Source organism: Sardina pilchardus, chromosome 16 (assembly GCF_963854185.1).
Source record: "Sardina pilchardus chromosome 16, fSarPil1.1, whole genome shotgun sequence".
Taxonomy (NCBI): domain Eukaryota; kingdom Metazoa; phylum Chordata; class Actinopteri; order Clupeiformes; family Clupeidae; genus Sardina; species Sardina pilchardus.
In genome coordinates, this window is record NC_085009.1 from 20,537,703 (window position 1) to 20,550,128 (window position 12,426).

Consider the following 12,426-nt stretch of genomic DNA (forward strand, 5'->3'; position numbering starts at 1 on the left):
TCTTCAGAAACTAACGTTAATTTTAGTCGCTGCCACAATTGTGCATGTAATATTCGTATAGTGGCCTTAGTGTAATGCAATTTAATGCTACTAAATACATAGCATTTTGCAGTCTCGGGGTTTCCATTGTGATTGCAAAAAAGTCCCATTTTCAATAAAGTAAACGAATAAAGTTCATAGTGTTGACCTTGCACTGTCTGTGTAGTTTATTTCCATACACACAGAGCCAAGAGCCCAGAGACAACTATTGTCTTTTCGCAGCATCCTCAGCACCAACCAATAGTCATGCGCAAATAGGCGCTGGTGTTGGTGCGACTTGGAAGACTGCACAGGGTGACACGACGCCCTCTGACAATTTGCCCCCTGGACTCGAAGTTGATGAATGGCAAACCCATCAGTGCCTTTCAAGCAACCACCGAGATAACTCAACAGGCTGCTACACCTGGCAGCTTGGGAGGATGCATTAGTAGCTGTTCGGAGAGGATACGGCTGGCCAGCGCGGTTGGACTCCGCTCTACAGTAGCCCACATCGCCAGCGCTGTTGTCATACCATGACCGTCTAAGGCGTGAGGAACACCATTGAAACGAACAGCTGAAATGGATACTATCGGGGTTTCGTTCTTGGACCCTCTGGACGACTACGAGATAATTCATCGCATTGGGAGTGGCACATACGGAGATGTATTTAAGGTCAGTTGGAAAGCTAGCGTTAGAAGGCTCATTTTCCCGTTCACCAGGATTTGGAGTTTGGGCACACGTTTTCGTGGGCTATCGACATGCAACCTTAAAATGACCTCTTTGCTTTGGCACTTCGCTTTATTTGTCTCTATGTATTTTTCAATAGTCTATCATCTGGTAGTTATAGTGCCAATAAATCGCAGTTCACAGTTTCTTCGAAACTTTGCTTGACTAGAATATATTGCGTAATTGTAGCCTACTCTTGTCCCTTTGCAGTTTGTAAGCCTACGACTTCTGCATCCTGTAGGCGAACAGTGACAGTCAGTTTAACCATTTAATTTGTTGTGGTACGCTCTTGCTGAATCTTTAGGGACAGAGCTAATGGGGTGTTGTGGTATGTGATGTCGGATTTAAATAAGATAAGGGTTAGCTACAAGCAGCATTCCTGTACGTTAAGGAGAAAATGTCTTTCTCCCAGCATCAGTAGTCTACATCACTGACTGACAGATAGCAGACTGTCATCCGCTCCCTATGCTGGGAATAAAGGCTGTTAAAATGGATACAACCATAAGGTTGGAAGGAATGAAAGTTAGGTATATAATTAGGCACAACCAATTAAACCACTCTACTAAATTAGATTCTTTGTAGGACTAAACCGCCCAGTGTGTAAAACCTGTTGCATTGCCTGCGTAGAAAATAAGAGTAATTCTATTAGTCTGTTTTTCCCCCCTTGCTCTTACACTTTCCTATGCGTTAATGTTAGTCTCAACATCAACCACTCGGAGGGCATTAGGCTGCAGTGACTTCTTCCGCAGGAAAAGTCTGGATACAGCAATCTACAGTGTTGTTGAACGTAATGACTACTCCCCAAAACAATAGCCATGAGGTCATGCGTATTTACGTTGACGTCTCTACTCCGTTGTCAACATACTGTGCCCGACATAAGGTGGCTCGGTGCCAGACGGAACGCATTGGCACTTCACGAGACCACTTGTCCCGGGCGAGCAGCTCCACATCACGCAATCAACCGTCATAGTTAGCGCGCAGTGGGCGAGCCCCCAGCGTTCTGTTACTTCATCTTGACGACAGACCCACAAAGAGCTCCTTCAAGGAGCGTGTGGCTTTGTTAAATGCAGGCCTAGAAGACTTTGAGAAAGACATTTAAGTTAAATCCTAAAGGTCAAAAGTATTTAAGTGGACAGACAGTCTTTCATTTTAATTTTTATTATCCTCAATTAAGAGTATAGGCCTATCAGTGTTGATGTTGAATCAGTGCTGTGGTGGTTCACATACTCACATTAGGGACTGCTTATTCTCTTGTTTGGGCCTTTGTCCTAAATCACCCTTAGTATTATTTCAGGCGTCACAGGCAGCGTTTGGAAAACGTTGCTGTCATGTTGGTCACAGGAAGTCCTGGCCGTATAACAGGAAAAAAAACAGGACGTGAAGGCAAGCTCCAGGTTTTGTCTAGGATGGCTGCCTGACTACTTGGTGGTTGCATCGGTGATTGCTGTACACAAGGCAAACATCCAGCACGCTGCTTCTTTAGGACACAGTGTGAGAGGATGTCTTCTAACTAAAGAGAGACATTCATTTCGGCGGTTCTCTTTCATCCACCGAAACACCCCCCTTCACAGAGCGATTGGATGTAAACCAAACCATAGGAGAGAACATCTTTTGTTAAACAGAGTTGTATTTCTTTTTTTGTCTCTTTTTCTCCTTCACTTAGGTGTATAAAACAGCATTTGTCTTTCCTTGACTCAGGTGTAACAGGATGACAGCATGTGCGAGGTGAAGCCTGCCCTGGCTTGTCTCTTTGCTGGGTATTTCTCAATAATAAATGCTGATGCATCAGGCAGTAGGTGCGTGTGTGTGTGTCCTTGGACCGGAGCCACGTCTGGTGGGTAGAGAGGCTGCCCGCTGTGTGCCTGCGCGCTTAAAATTTCCCCAGCCCTGCCCCTCCACCTGAGTCTGATCACACACACACACACACACAGACACGTACACACAGACACACACACATGCACACATGCACACAGACAGACACGTACACACACACACACACACACACACAGAGACAGAAACATTCACACACACACACACACACACAGGAAGGTGAAAGCCAAGGTCGACCTGCGTGAAGCCGTCAGGGCGGATGAGAGTGCTTTGAACAGCATGGTGTTGAGTGGGATCCTGAAAGAATGCTCAATCAGAATGTCGATGCTGCACACTTGTTAAAGTGCTGTGTTCTGAACGGCCTGTGCCTGCCCTGTTCTGTGTTGTCTGATTGGGGCATTAACATCGAGGGTCGCAATCATGGCAGTGATAGAGAAGCTGAATAGCCTAGGCCCCGGATCTCTTGTCAGCTGACTCCAGACTCTAGAATGCAAAACCACATATGCTACCAAATAAAGACAGTGTTAGATCAGATGCACTGTGATCTTATACTGTGGTTCATATGCATGTGATCAAACGGCGTCTGGTTTGATCCTCGAGTGGTTGGAGAAATGTGGGTGAGGAGAGCGATGGAACAGTGCTCTCCAGTGCTCTCTGTGTGGATGAGGTGCCCTTGAGTAGGGCATCAAACTCCCCAGCTACTCCCTGAGCGCCGCAGCAATGACTGCCGTGTGTGTGTGTGTGTGTGTGTGTGTGTGTGTGTCACTAGCCACCGAGACACTTGACACGGGAAGGCTCGTTACATTTCTTTACTTGTTTCACATTGTAGGCACGGAACATCAAAACCTCGGACATTGCAGCTATCAAAATTGTAAAACTAGATCCTGGTAAGTAAGGAATGTCAAATTCAGACTCAATGTTTATTTGTCTTACTGTTTTTAAAGATTTAATGGAGCAAATTAAGGGAATATAATTTTCCTCTGGATAAAAAGCAGCTGTTATGCCATGTACAGCACATGTGTTATGGCTGTGTTGTTATTGGTCAACTGCCCAGTCATGTGACCCCACCCCCCCTCCCACCTGCAGGTGATGACATCACCTCCATCCAGCAAGAGATCACCATGATGAAGGAGTGCAAGCACAAGAATATCGTGGCCTATTTCGGCAGCTATCACAGGTGCAGTCTTATGGAGTTATGGTTCCTTTCTCCAGCACTGGGGAGATCCCTCTCTGCCAGGCGCAGATGCTTCAGCAGGAAAAAAATGTTGCATTCCATAGCGCACAATCCATCCCCCTTTTTGCCAAAGACTTCCCTCCCTCGACAGAGGACTCCAATTCAAATCATTCCCCTCGGAAAAAAAGGCTTGTACTGTTTGCAACATGCCAAGTCAACTCCCATAGCTGTTTTGGAGGTCAAGTGCCATTGTGGTTCATGTATGGAAGGCTTGTTTCTTCAGAGTGTGCCGTTAGAGTGAAAGCTTAATTCTCTTCAATTGTCTTCCCCCAAAAAAGACGAATCTAAAGTTGAGTGTTTCTTTTTTAAAACATTTGCTGATAACAGCCTCAATTATGTCATGTGCATTGTGTCAGATGTTGCATTGTAAATAAATCAGGTTTTAAAAGTAAACAAAGACATTCCAGTGACAACACAGAGCTGAATTCCGACTCGGCTCTTGTATACGATAGTGTCGCGCGGCGCGGGCGAGACGAGCTGACCTCGATCTAGAAATTCCCCCAGGCCATTTTTATCTACTCGTTGTGTGCAGTGTGTCTTAATGTTACCCCGAGAGCTCTGTTTTTATAAAAGGTTTGTTGGTGACAGTCAAGTTCCCTTGGCGAGCTGAAACACTCACAGCATTTCTTTGTTTGAAATTCCGATTCCCTCCGAGAGTCATATAACGTTTATATTTCTGTGGCAGGGTTTTGTTTTTTTTTGTCCGTGTCTTGATAAACAAAGGTCCAGGATTCCAAGCAAAGATGTCAGGCGCCTCAACTGGCAGTCAGGCATTGGTTGGAAGATTGAAGCTAGATAATTGTACATGGTGGCTTCAAGTCTTTCTGGGAAACCTCAGGAACAGAATAGTTTCCTTGCTTGAAACCCTGAGAAGAAATAAACATGTTTGACTGATGAAGACGCTTTTGATTCGAAACGTTAGTCACTAGCACCGTTGAAGCCTGTTAAAAGGATGTGTGCTCCGGTGGCGCGCTTCCCTTGGTTCACTCTTCCACTGAGGCCCAGAACCTGCTACTGATTCTGTGGTCCTGTTTCCGTGAGCGCTGGTGGGCCAGAGTGTGAGTGTCACCCATTTCAGTAACAAACGTGTGTTTACGTTGTCATGTTTATGAGTTGGGCTTCTTTTTGTGTTCCTCACTTGAAGCCCAGTGAGTAACAAACATGTGTGTTTATGTTGTAATGTTTATGTTTATGTGCTTTTTTGTGTTTCTCACTTGAAGCCCACATGATCATGTGTTTTTATGCTGTTATGTCTACGTGTTGTGCTGTCTCAGGAACACTAAGTTATGGATATGCATGGAGTACTGCGGAGGAGGCTCGCTACAGGATATCTACCACGGTGAGGTCAAAGGTCATCAGCCATGGGTCTCTGAGGCCACACTTGTTTGTTTATTTATTTGTTTGTTTGTTTTTTTATGACTTGATGTCTGTGTTTGCGAAGTGCTATGGATTGCGCAGATTGCACCCTCCGCATAGAAAATGTGCTATATACTGTAGCTAGAATACTTACTACTTACTTACACTGCTGTTTCCATGCTATTGTCTCCAGAGGGACGGACTTGGAGCCCAGATTGGGCCCATTTCTGGCCGGCTGGTTCTGACCTGGCTGAGATTAGCAGTAGCCTATAGGCGTTTTCACTATATAGAGATGGTTTGTGGCTCCTAGAAGAACTTTTTTGCATGTTTGGGACCATGGAACTGGAGCGATTGTAGTTCCTCTAACCACAGTTGAGCTTAAAGACAAGGGTGCGTTCAAGTTTGGCAAGCAGAGGCTAACATTCATGGCAAGCATGTTTTCTTTGAACTTCTAAATAAACATTTTCAAATTGTTCTCTTTAAAGTGAAGACAAAATTGGCGAGCAGTAATTCTCCCAATGTCTTCCTCTGTTTGATGAATTTGTTGATGAACAGTTCTGACACTAATGTGGCTTTGTAGTAACCCCCCCCCCCCCAGAGCTGCTACATGTTTGCTTTCAAATGAGTTTCTCTGGGCATTATTGTAATATGTTATGTTCTAACGGTACAATCAGATTTATTTCATTTCATTCTATTATATTGGGTTTTAGGCTTGACAGCTGTAGTTTAGAAATGGCAGCTCCAGTGAAAGCACAATGTGAAGGCCTATGCCATGTGAATCTTCTCATTTTGGACACACAGTATGGGATGGTGAGGGATGTTGTTTCTGAAGGCTGAATGTTTTTCTTTCCCACAGTGACGGGACCTTTGAAGGAGAAACAGATCGCTTATGTCTGTCGGGAAACATTACAGGTACGGCACCTTCCCCCAGCCACACCTGCCTCTAGTAATAATGGCTTTGGCCATTATCTCTGCAAGCGGTTGTGCTGACATGTCTAAAGAGCAGAAAGCATTCATGATAAACCATTTAAGTAATTTGCTTGTCATTTTTACTTTACATGGTTTGTAGGTTGTTATGGTTATCATTATGAAGACTTTAAGCTATTTGTTTGAAAGATAATGTTTTGTTGATACTGACGTAAGTTGGTTTTGGACAAAAGCATCTACCTGGAAGCATAAACATATACCGCTTCTACTGGGCCACATTGAGTTTCATACCCCCCTTGTAATATTTAACATTTTATTATCATAATCTTTTCAGTTGTTAAGTGGGTTGAAGTTGTGTTAAGGGATCTTAAAGATCAGTGGCGGTTTATGCTTCAGTGGTAACTGGTAACGTAGCGAGAATCCATCTTGACAGCGGGGCGCTGTTTGGTCACGTCGGCCTTTCTCTGAGTCAGGCCAATCAGCAAACCAGAAGTATGAGAGGAATGCGAGCCTCATGAACACGCATGAATCATTTCTCAAGCTGCTCTCAATTTAACTTCTTCTTCTTCTTCTTCATCCTTTTCTCCCTCTGCTCGTCTCACACAGGGCCTGTACCATCTGCATGAAACCGGCAAAATGCACAGAGATATTAAGGTAAACTCACCAGATGCACAGAGGTATTAAGGTAAACTCACCAGATGCACAGAGATATTAAGGTAAACTCACCAGATGCGCTCAGCCGAGTAGATGCTGTAATGACAGGACGGAGAAGTGGCAGATCATTCTCCCTTTCATCAGTATTGGGCATACAGTAGCCTACCGGTACATGCAGAAATATGCATCAGACAAATATGCATACACTTATCCTCTTATCCAGATAGATAGATAGATATATACTTTATTGATCCCCAAGGGGAAATAAATTCTAAAATCTATCTATCTATCTATCTATCTATCTATCTATCTATCTATCTATCTATCTATCTATCTATTTATTTATCTATCTATCTACCTACAGTATCTGGATCCATACACTCTATCCAACTATTGCTCACACAAAATGTAAAATACGTCATATGTTATGATGAAACACACGAGTGCATATCATATAGGTCATGCTCTAAACATAAAGCTCTTCTGTCTCTTATGAGCTTCTCTTGATATGTCCATACAGTAGGCCTAGTGAAAATAAAATATAGAGAGAAGTTGACATATAGATGTTAGTAATATTGAAACTGATTACTTCCTGTTAGATTTTTTTTTGTTATGTAGACAATTGTGCATGGTGTTTTATCAAATTGAATACAGCGTCAAAGGCTGAGAGTGAGTTATGCCATCTTGGGAATTAGCTTTGTGGCTAACACTGCTTTTCCACAAACAGCACTGATTGAGCTATAGGCACATGATTATGCAAGAGATACACAAGTGATCTGTAAGCTAACACTAGATAGTGTGTGTGTGTGTGTGTGTGTGCGTGTGCATGTGCGTGTGCGTGCGTTGCGTGCGTGTGTGTGTGTGCGCGTGTGTGTCTTTGTGTGTCTATGTGTGTGTATATGTGTGTGTGCGAGAGAAAGAGAGAGAGAGAGAGAGAAAGAGAGCGATAGGGAGAGCGAGAGTGAATGTGAGTGTGTGTGACCTCAATTCATCTGTCTTTATTTTTACCTAGGGAGCTAACATCCTCATCACGGATCGAGGGGACGTCAAACTAGGTAAGATACTTTGGGTGAAGTGTGAAGGTCGTAGAGAAGGCTATGACCCTTCCCTGCTGTCTTCACTGTCTGTCTACCAATTTATTCTGAAATAACGAGAATATAAACTACTTCAAGATAACAACTCTCATTTGAATTCCCAAGATTTCTTTTTTTATTATGAAAGTATTTCAGAGTTTACATCTGATTGCATCCTTGTAGCAGTCCATACGATAATTTGTAAAGTGTTTTTAAAGCATTGACACCTATGTGCTCTATGACCTTGAAGAAAATAGATTCAGCCAGATGTACATAATGTGAGTGCTCCTGCATTGATCTGGTGTATGGCATCTCTTGACTCTGTGTGTGTGTCTGTGTGCGTGTGTGTCTGTCTGTCTGTGTGTGAGTGTGTGTGTGTGTGTGTGTGTGTGTGTGGGTGTGTCCATTCTCTTAACTGGTGATCAGTTTGTCTACCCCGGAGACAAGAAATACTGTTTTCTGATTGGCTGACAAGGTGGCTATTAATACAGTGTATTAGGACACCTATGAAGTAGATCCGGTAACAAAGGTTGATCACCTTTCCATATTAATGCTCTTTTGAATGGTTACTCCACTTCATGTTGTGGTGTTCTTTGCCTCCGCCTCTTCCATTAATTCTGTTTATTGGGACATTTTGGTGTCTGGTCTGTGTATAGTGCCATGACTGGTAGTGTTTGTTTCTGGTACAGTTATTTGACTGGGAGTGTATGTACAGCATGTTTCTAGTTTAGTGTATATATTCTGCAGGTGTCCGCATCTCTTGACTAGTGATTGTTTCTGATATCTCTATTGCCTTGACTGGTAGTGTTCATCCTTGTGTTTAATGTATTGATTTTGTATACATTTTGTAGCATGTACTACTGTATATTTCTGATACGTTTAGTTTCTTGGTGTACATTTCATCTCTCGATTACTAGTGAGTGTCTCTTATGTAGTTTCTTGGTCGTGTGCATCATCTCTAGTGTGTACAATCTCTTGACTGCCAGTGCGTGTCCATTTTGTTTGTGATTTTCTGGGTGCTATTTTGTATCTAGTGGTAGTGAAGTTTCTTGAGGCTGCGATACCTTCAGCTAACCTTGCTGAATCACTGGCCTCTCTCTCTCCTCCAGCTGACTTTGGTGTTGCCGCGGAGATCAGCGCTTCGGTTGCCAAGAGGAAGTCTTTCATTGGAACTCCCTACTGGTGAGATGGATGATTAGGAGGGATTCATCTCTCTTTCCTTCCCTCCCTCTCTGTCTCTCTCTCCTTCTCTCCTTTCACATGCGTTCTGTCTCTTCTACAGATATTTATTAGATACCTGTCGCTTAGGTTACAGAGATTCCACCATAATAAAATAACTCTCCTAAGCCCTTGATTTCCAGTCACAGAGGGAAACATGATATCGGTTGCAACCAATATCCACACCAAAACAGAGCAGAATGTACCAGTGTACGGTACCCGTAGCATACAAAAAAACCAACAAGTTATTCGCTCAATTGAGAGATAATCTTCCCTTATGGAACCTTTGTGTGATGGGAGATGTTATCATAGGTGGTGGGTGGGGCTGATATTAAGTTTGCACTCAAAGAAACCTTCGGTAAATCAAGCCCCTGCTCTTGAGTGCAAATACCCAGTGACATATTCTAATTTCTCTCGTAACATCTTGGTCCCCATATACGTAGTGACATTTTTTATCTTAAAATCTTGGTCCTTATCTTACCTAATAGAGATTCAAGTTAGCTTCACCGTGTATATACAGTATTTTTTTTTTTTGGGGGGGGGGGGGGGGGTTCTGTTTGTTGATGTCTTGAACTCTCTTCTTCGTTTGTCTCTATTGAGGTGTGTTGTTATTATTGTTTTGAAGTTTATTTTCCTTTGCTTATTTGCTTACGGTATGTTTGTTTGTTTGTTTGTTTGTTTGTTTGTTTGCCCTCAGGATGGCACCCGAGGTGGCAGCGGTGGAGAAGAAGGGCGGCTACAACCACCTGTGCGACATCTGGGCGGTGGGCATCACTGCCATTGAGCTGGCCGAGCTCCAGCCGCCCATGTTTGACCTCCACCCCATGAGGTCAGTCGCCAGACGCTCGCTCCACCACCCGCCCGCCCGCCAGTCCGCCCGCTCGCCCGCCCGACAAAACCCCGCTGAGGGCCGGGGCTATTTTTAGGGAGGTTGCCAGGACGATGCGATCATAATTAGCTCTTGGTGATTCATCAGCATGAAGGGAGATGTTGAAATTGGGATTAAAGTTTCATGAATGGCCCGGATCCTCAGCTGGGATTTAATTGATTTACATATTGATTGTGCAAAATGGCCTTTCATGTCTGGACTTATTAGGGGGGCCCTAAGCGAGGCTGGCGGAGGCAGGGTCTGGTCCAATCTCACACAGCCGTCACAGAGGCCTCTCATCTCTGCAGCGAAATCAATTGTTTAAAATGACGAGTGAAATCATGCGCTGTCCATGTTCCAACTCACGTTTGATGCGATTGGTTGATGTTGGATGGTTTATTAATTGAAGACAAAAGAAACAAGCAACAAGCGCTATATAAATTAAGCATATTATTATTATTATTATTATTATTATTACTATTACTAATAGCTTGTAAAAGTTTGGTATTGAAATCATTGTTCCTTCTTTAGAGCTGGTGTATGAAACTCCCTTATTCCTCCTTCTATAGTAAATGTCCAATAAGTTAAGAGTTTCGAGGTGAACCACCTGCCACAGGGGGCACTGTTTTCCAGTCTGCAGTGGCGTTTGTACCTTGACTCAGCTGAAAAGAACAGCTCCTAGTCCCAGGTCAGAGGTCACCAGTGGTTCCTGGTGTTCATGATGCAGTGTTTTGCAGGGCACTGATGCTGATGTCGAAGAGCAGCTTCCAGCCTCCCAAACTCAAAGACAAGACCAAATGGTAAGACCGTAGTAATAATAACTTTGTTGTCCAAACTCAAAGACAAGACCAAATGGTAAGACCGTATAATAACTTTGTTGCCCAAGTGTGCAAGTACACTCATAGGGACACGTAATGCAGTGTTTGCTTTCTGAACTTGTTGTGAATGAGGGCAGCAGGGAAAGGCACATTATCCTCAGACTGGGACGCTTCTGGACAGTAGATCAGAGAGACTCTCTTGAATCTCTCTCTCTTCCTCTTTCTCTCTCTCTCTCTCTCTCCCTCCTTTTCTCTCATCTCTCTCTTTTTCTTTCGCTTTCTCTCTCCCGCTCTCTCTCTCCCTTTTTCTCTCTTCTCTCTTCCTCTCTCTTTCTCTCTTTCCCCTATCTCCCCCATTCTCTCTCTCCTCTCTCTCTCTCTCTCTCACTCTCTCTCTCTGTTGCAGGTCTGCAGGCTTCCATAGCTTTGTGAAGATGTCTCTAATTAAGAACCCCAGGAAGAGGCCTACAGCAGAAACTCTCCTTCAGGTAAACACCACTATCCTCTCTGGATGAATGGGGGAGTGTCTGGCCTGCAAGATCTTCACTGAATCTATATTCTTGTTTTTGGCCATCATTTTTTACCAATGGAAGCACACATCATGCCCATGTGATGGGTATCCATCAAGCATGTCAACATAGACCAGTGGATACATACAGTATCTTCACCCTTCCAATCATCCACCCCTTCACTGTACAGAACAGATGCTGACGTACTGTACACGAGTTCGGATTTGATGTGAGATTGTAGCGCAACCATGTCTATTTAGATAGATTGATGGTTTGCGTGGAAATGTGCGTATACGTCTGTCCGATGCCTGGTTACTGTTGTATGTCCATCCCATAAATGAGGGCCAATGTGATATGCTTTTGTTGTCATCCCTCTGCAAAACTCACCTCACTCAACAAAAGCCTTTAATACCTCCCATACCCACTGATGTGTGTGTGTGCGTAACTGCGTATAATCTCTGCCTCTGTCCAAGAGACACTAATTAAAAGATAACAGGCATTTTTCATTGCAAACAACTGTCCCTAGAGATTATCTGGGATTGGGGATTAAGGATTAAGGGGGAATGGGGGGAGTGGGGGGGGGGATTTTGTGATTATAACATCAGAGGACCTAAATAAATAAATAATACAAACTTGTGATGAGTAGTTGTGGTTTGAATGATGATGTCATATCTGAGGTAAAAGGCTTTGAAGTCACTCGAGGTCTCCAGGTAAATGTAGACGAAATAGGAAGTATACTGGGTCATTCAGGTCACAAGGTGGGATCAGGTGATCAGTAAAAATAGGAAGTATTCTGGGTTGTGTGGATATCTGAGATTTTAAGGTGTGATAGGAAGTTATCAGGTGAGGTCAGGGAACAAGATTAGGTGAGGTGACCCTCTCATATTGTAGGTAACCAGGCAAAGGTAGTCTCTGTCTGCACTAAGACTAAGGCTCTCTCTCTCTCTCTCTCTCTCTCTCCATAGCATCAGTTTGATCTGTCTCTCTCTCTCCACAACATCAATTTGATCCGTCTCTCTCGCCATAACATCGGTTTGATCTCACTCTCTCTCTCCACAGCATCAATTTGATCTCTCTCTCTCTCTCTCTCTCTCTCTCTCTCTCTCTCCATAGCATCAGTTTGATCTCTCTCTCCATAACATCTCTGTGATCTGTCTCTCTCTCTCTCCATAGCATCTCTGTGATCTGTCTCTCT

At 43.7% G+C, this 12,426-nt stretch overlaps 1 protein-coding gene across 1 annotated transcript in view; it reads left to right on the forward strand.

The window, feature by feature from the left end:
- The first annotated feature begins 355 nt into the window (after positions 1-355).
- map4k2 (mitogen-activated protein kinase kinase kinase kinase 2) overlaps positions 356-12,426 on the forward strand; it is a 28,338-nt gene continuing 16,267 nt past the window's right edge. Inside the window, exons 1-11 of the mRNA XM_062516701.1 lie at positions 356-690; positions 3,404-3,461; positions 3,661-3,751; positions 5,083-5,147; positions 6,021-6,076; positions 6,698-6,745; positions 7,758-7,800; positions 8,928-9,000; positions 9,734-9,865; positions 10,642-10,704; positions 11,129-11,210. Of these exons, the coding sequence (XP_062372685.1) occupies positions 598-690; positions 3,404-3,461; positions 3,661-3,751; positions 5,083-5,147; positions 6,021-6,076; positions 6,698-6,745; positions 7,758-7,800; positions 8,928-9,000; positions 9,734-9,865; positions 10,642-10,704; positions 11,129-11,210 (804 nt within the window). The 5' untranslated portion in view covers positions 356-597. The remainder of the gene's footprint in view (positions 691-3,403; positions 3,462-3,660; positions 3,752-5,082; positions 5,148-6,020; positions 6,077-6,697; positions 6,746-7,757; positions 7,801-8,927; positions 9,001-9,733; positions 9,866-10,641; positions 10,705-11,128; positions 11,211-12,426) is intronic.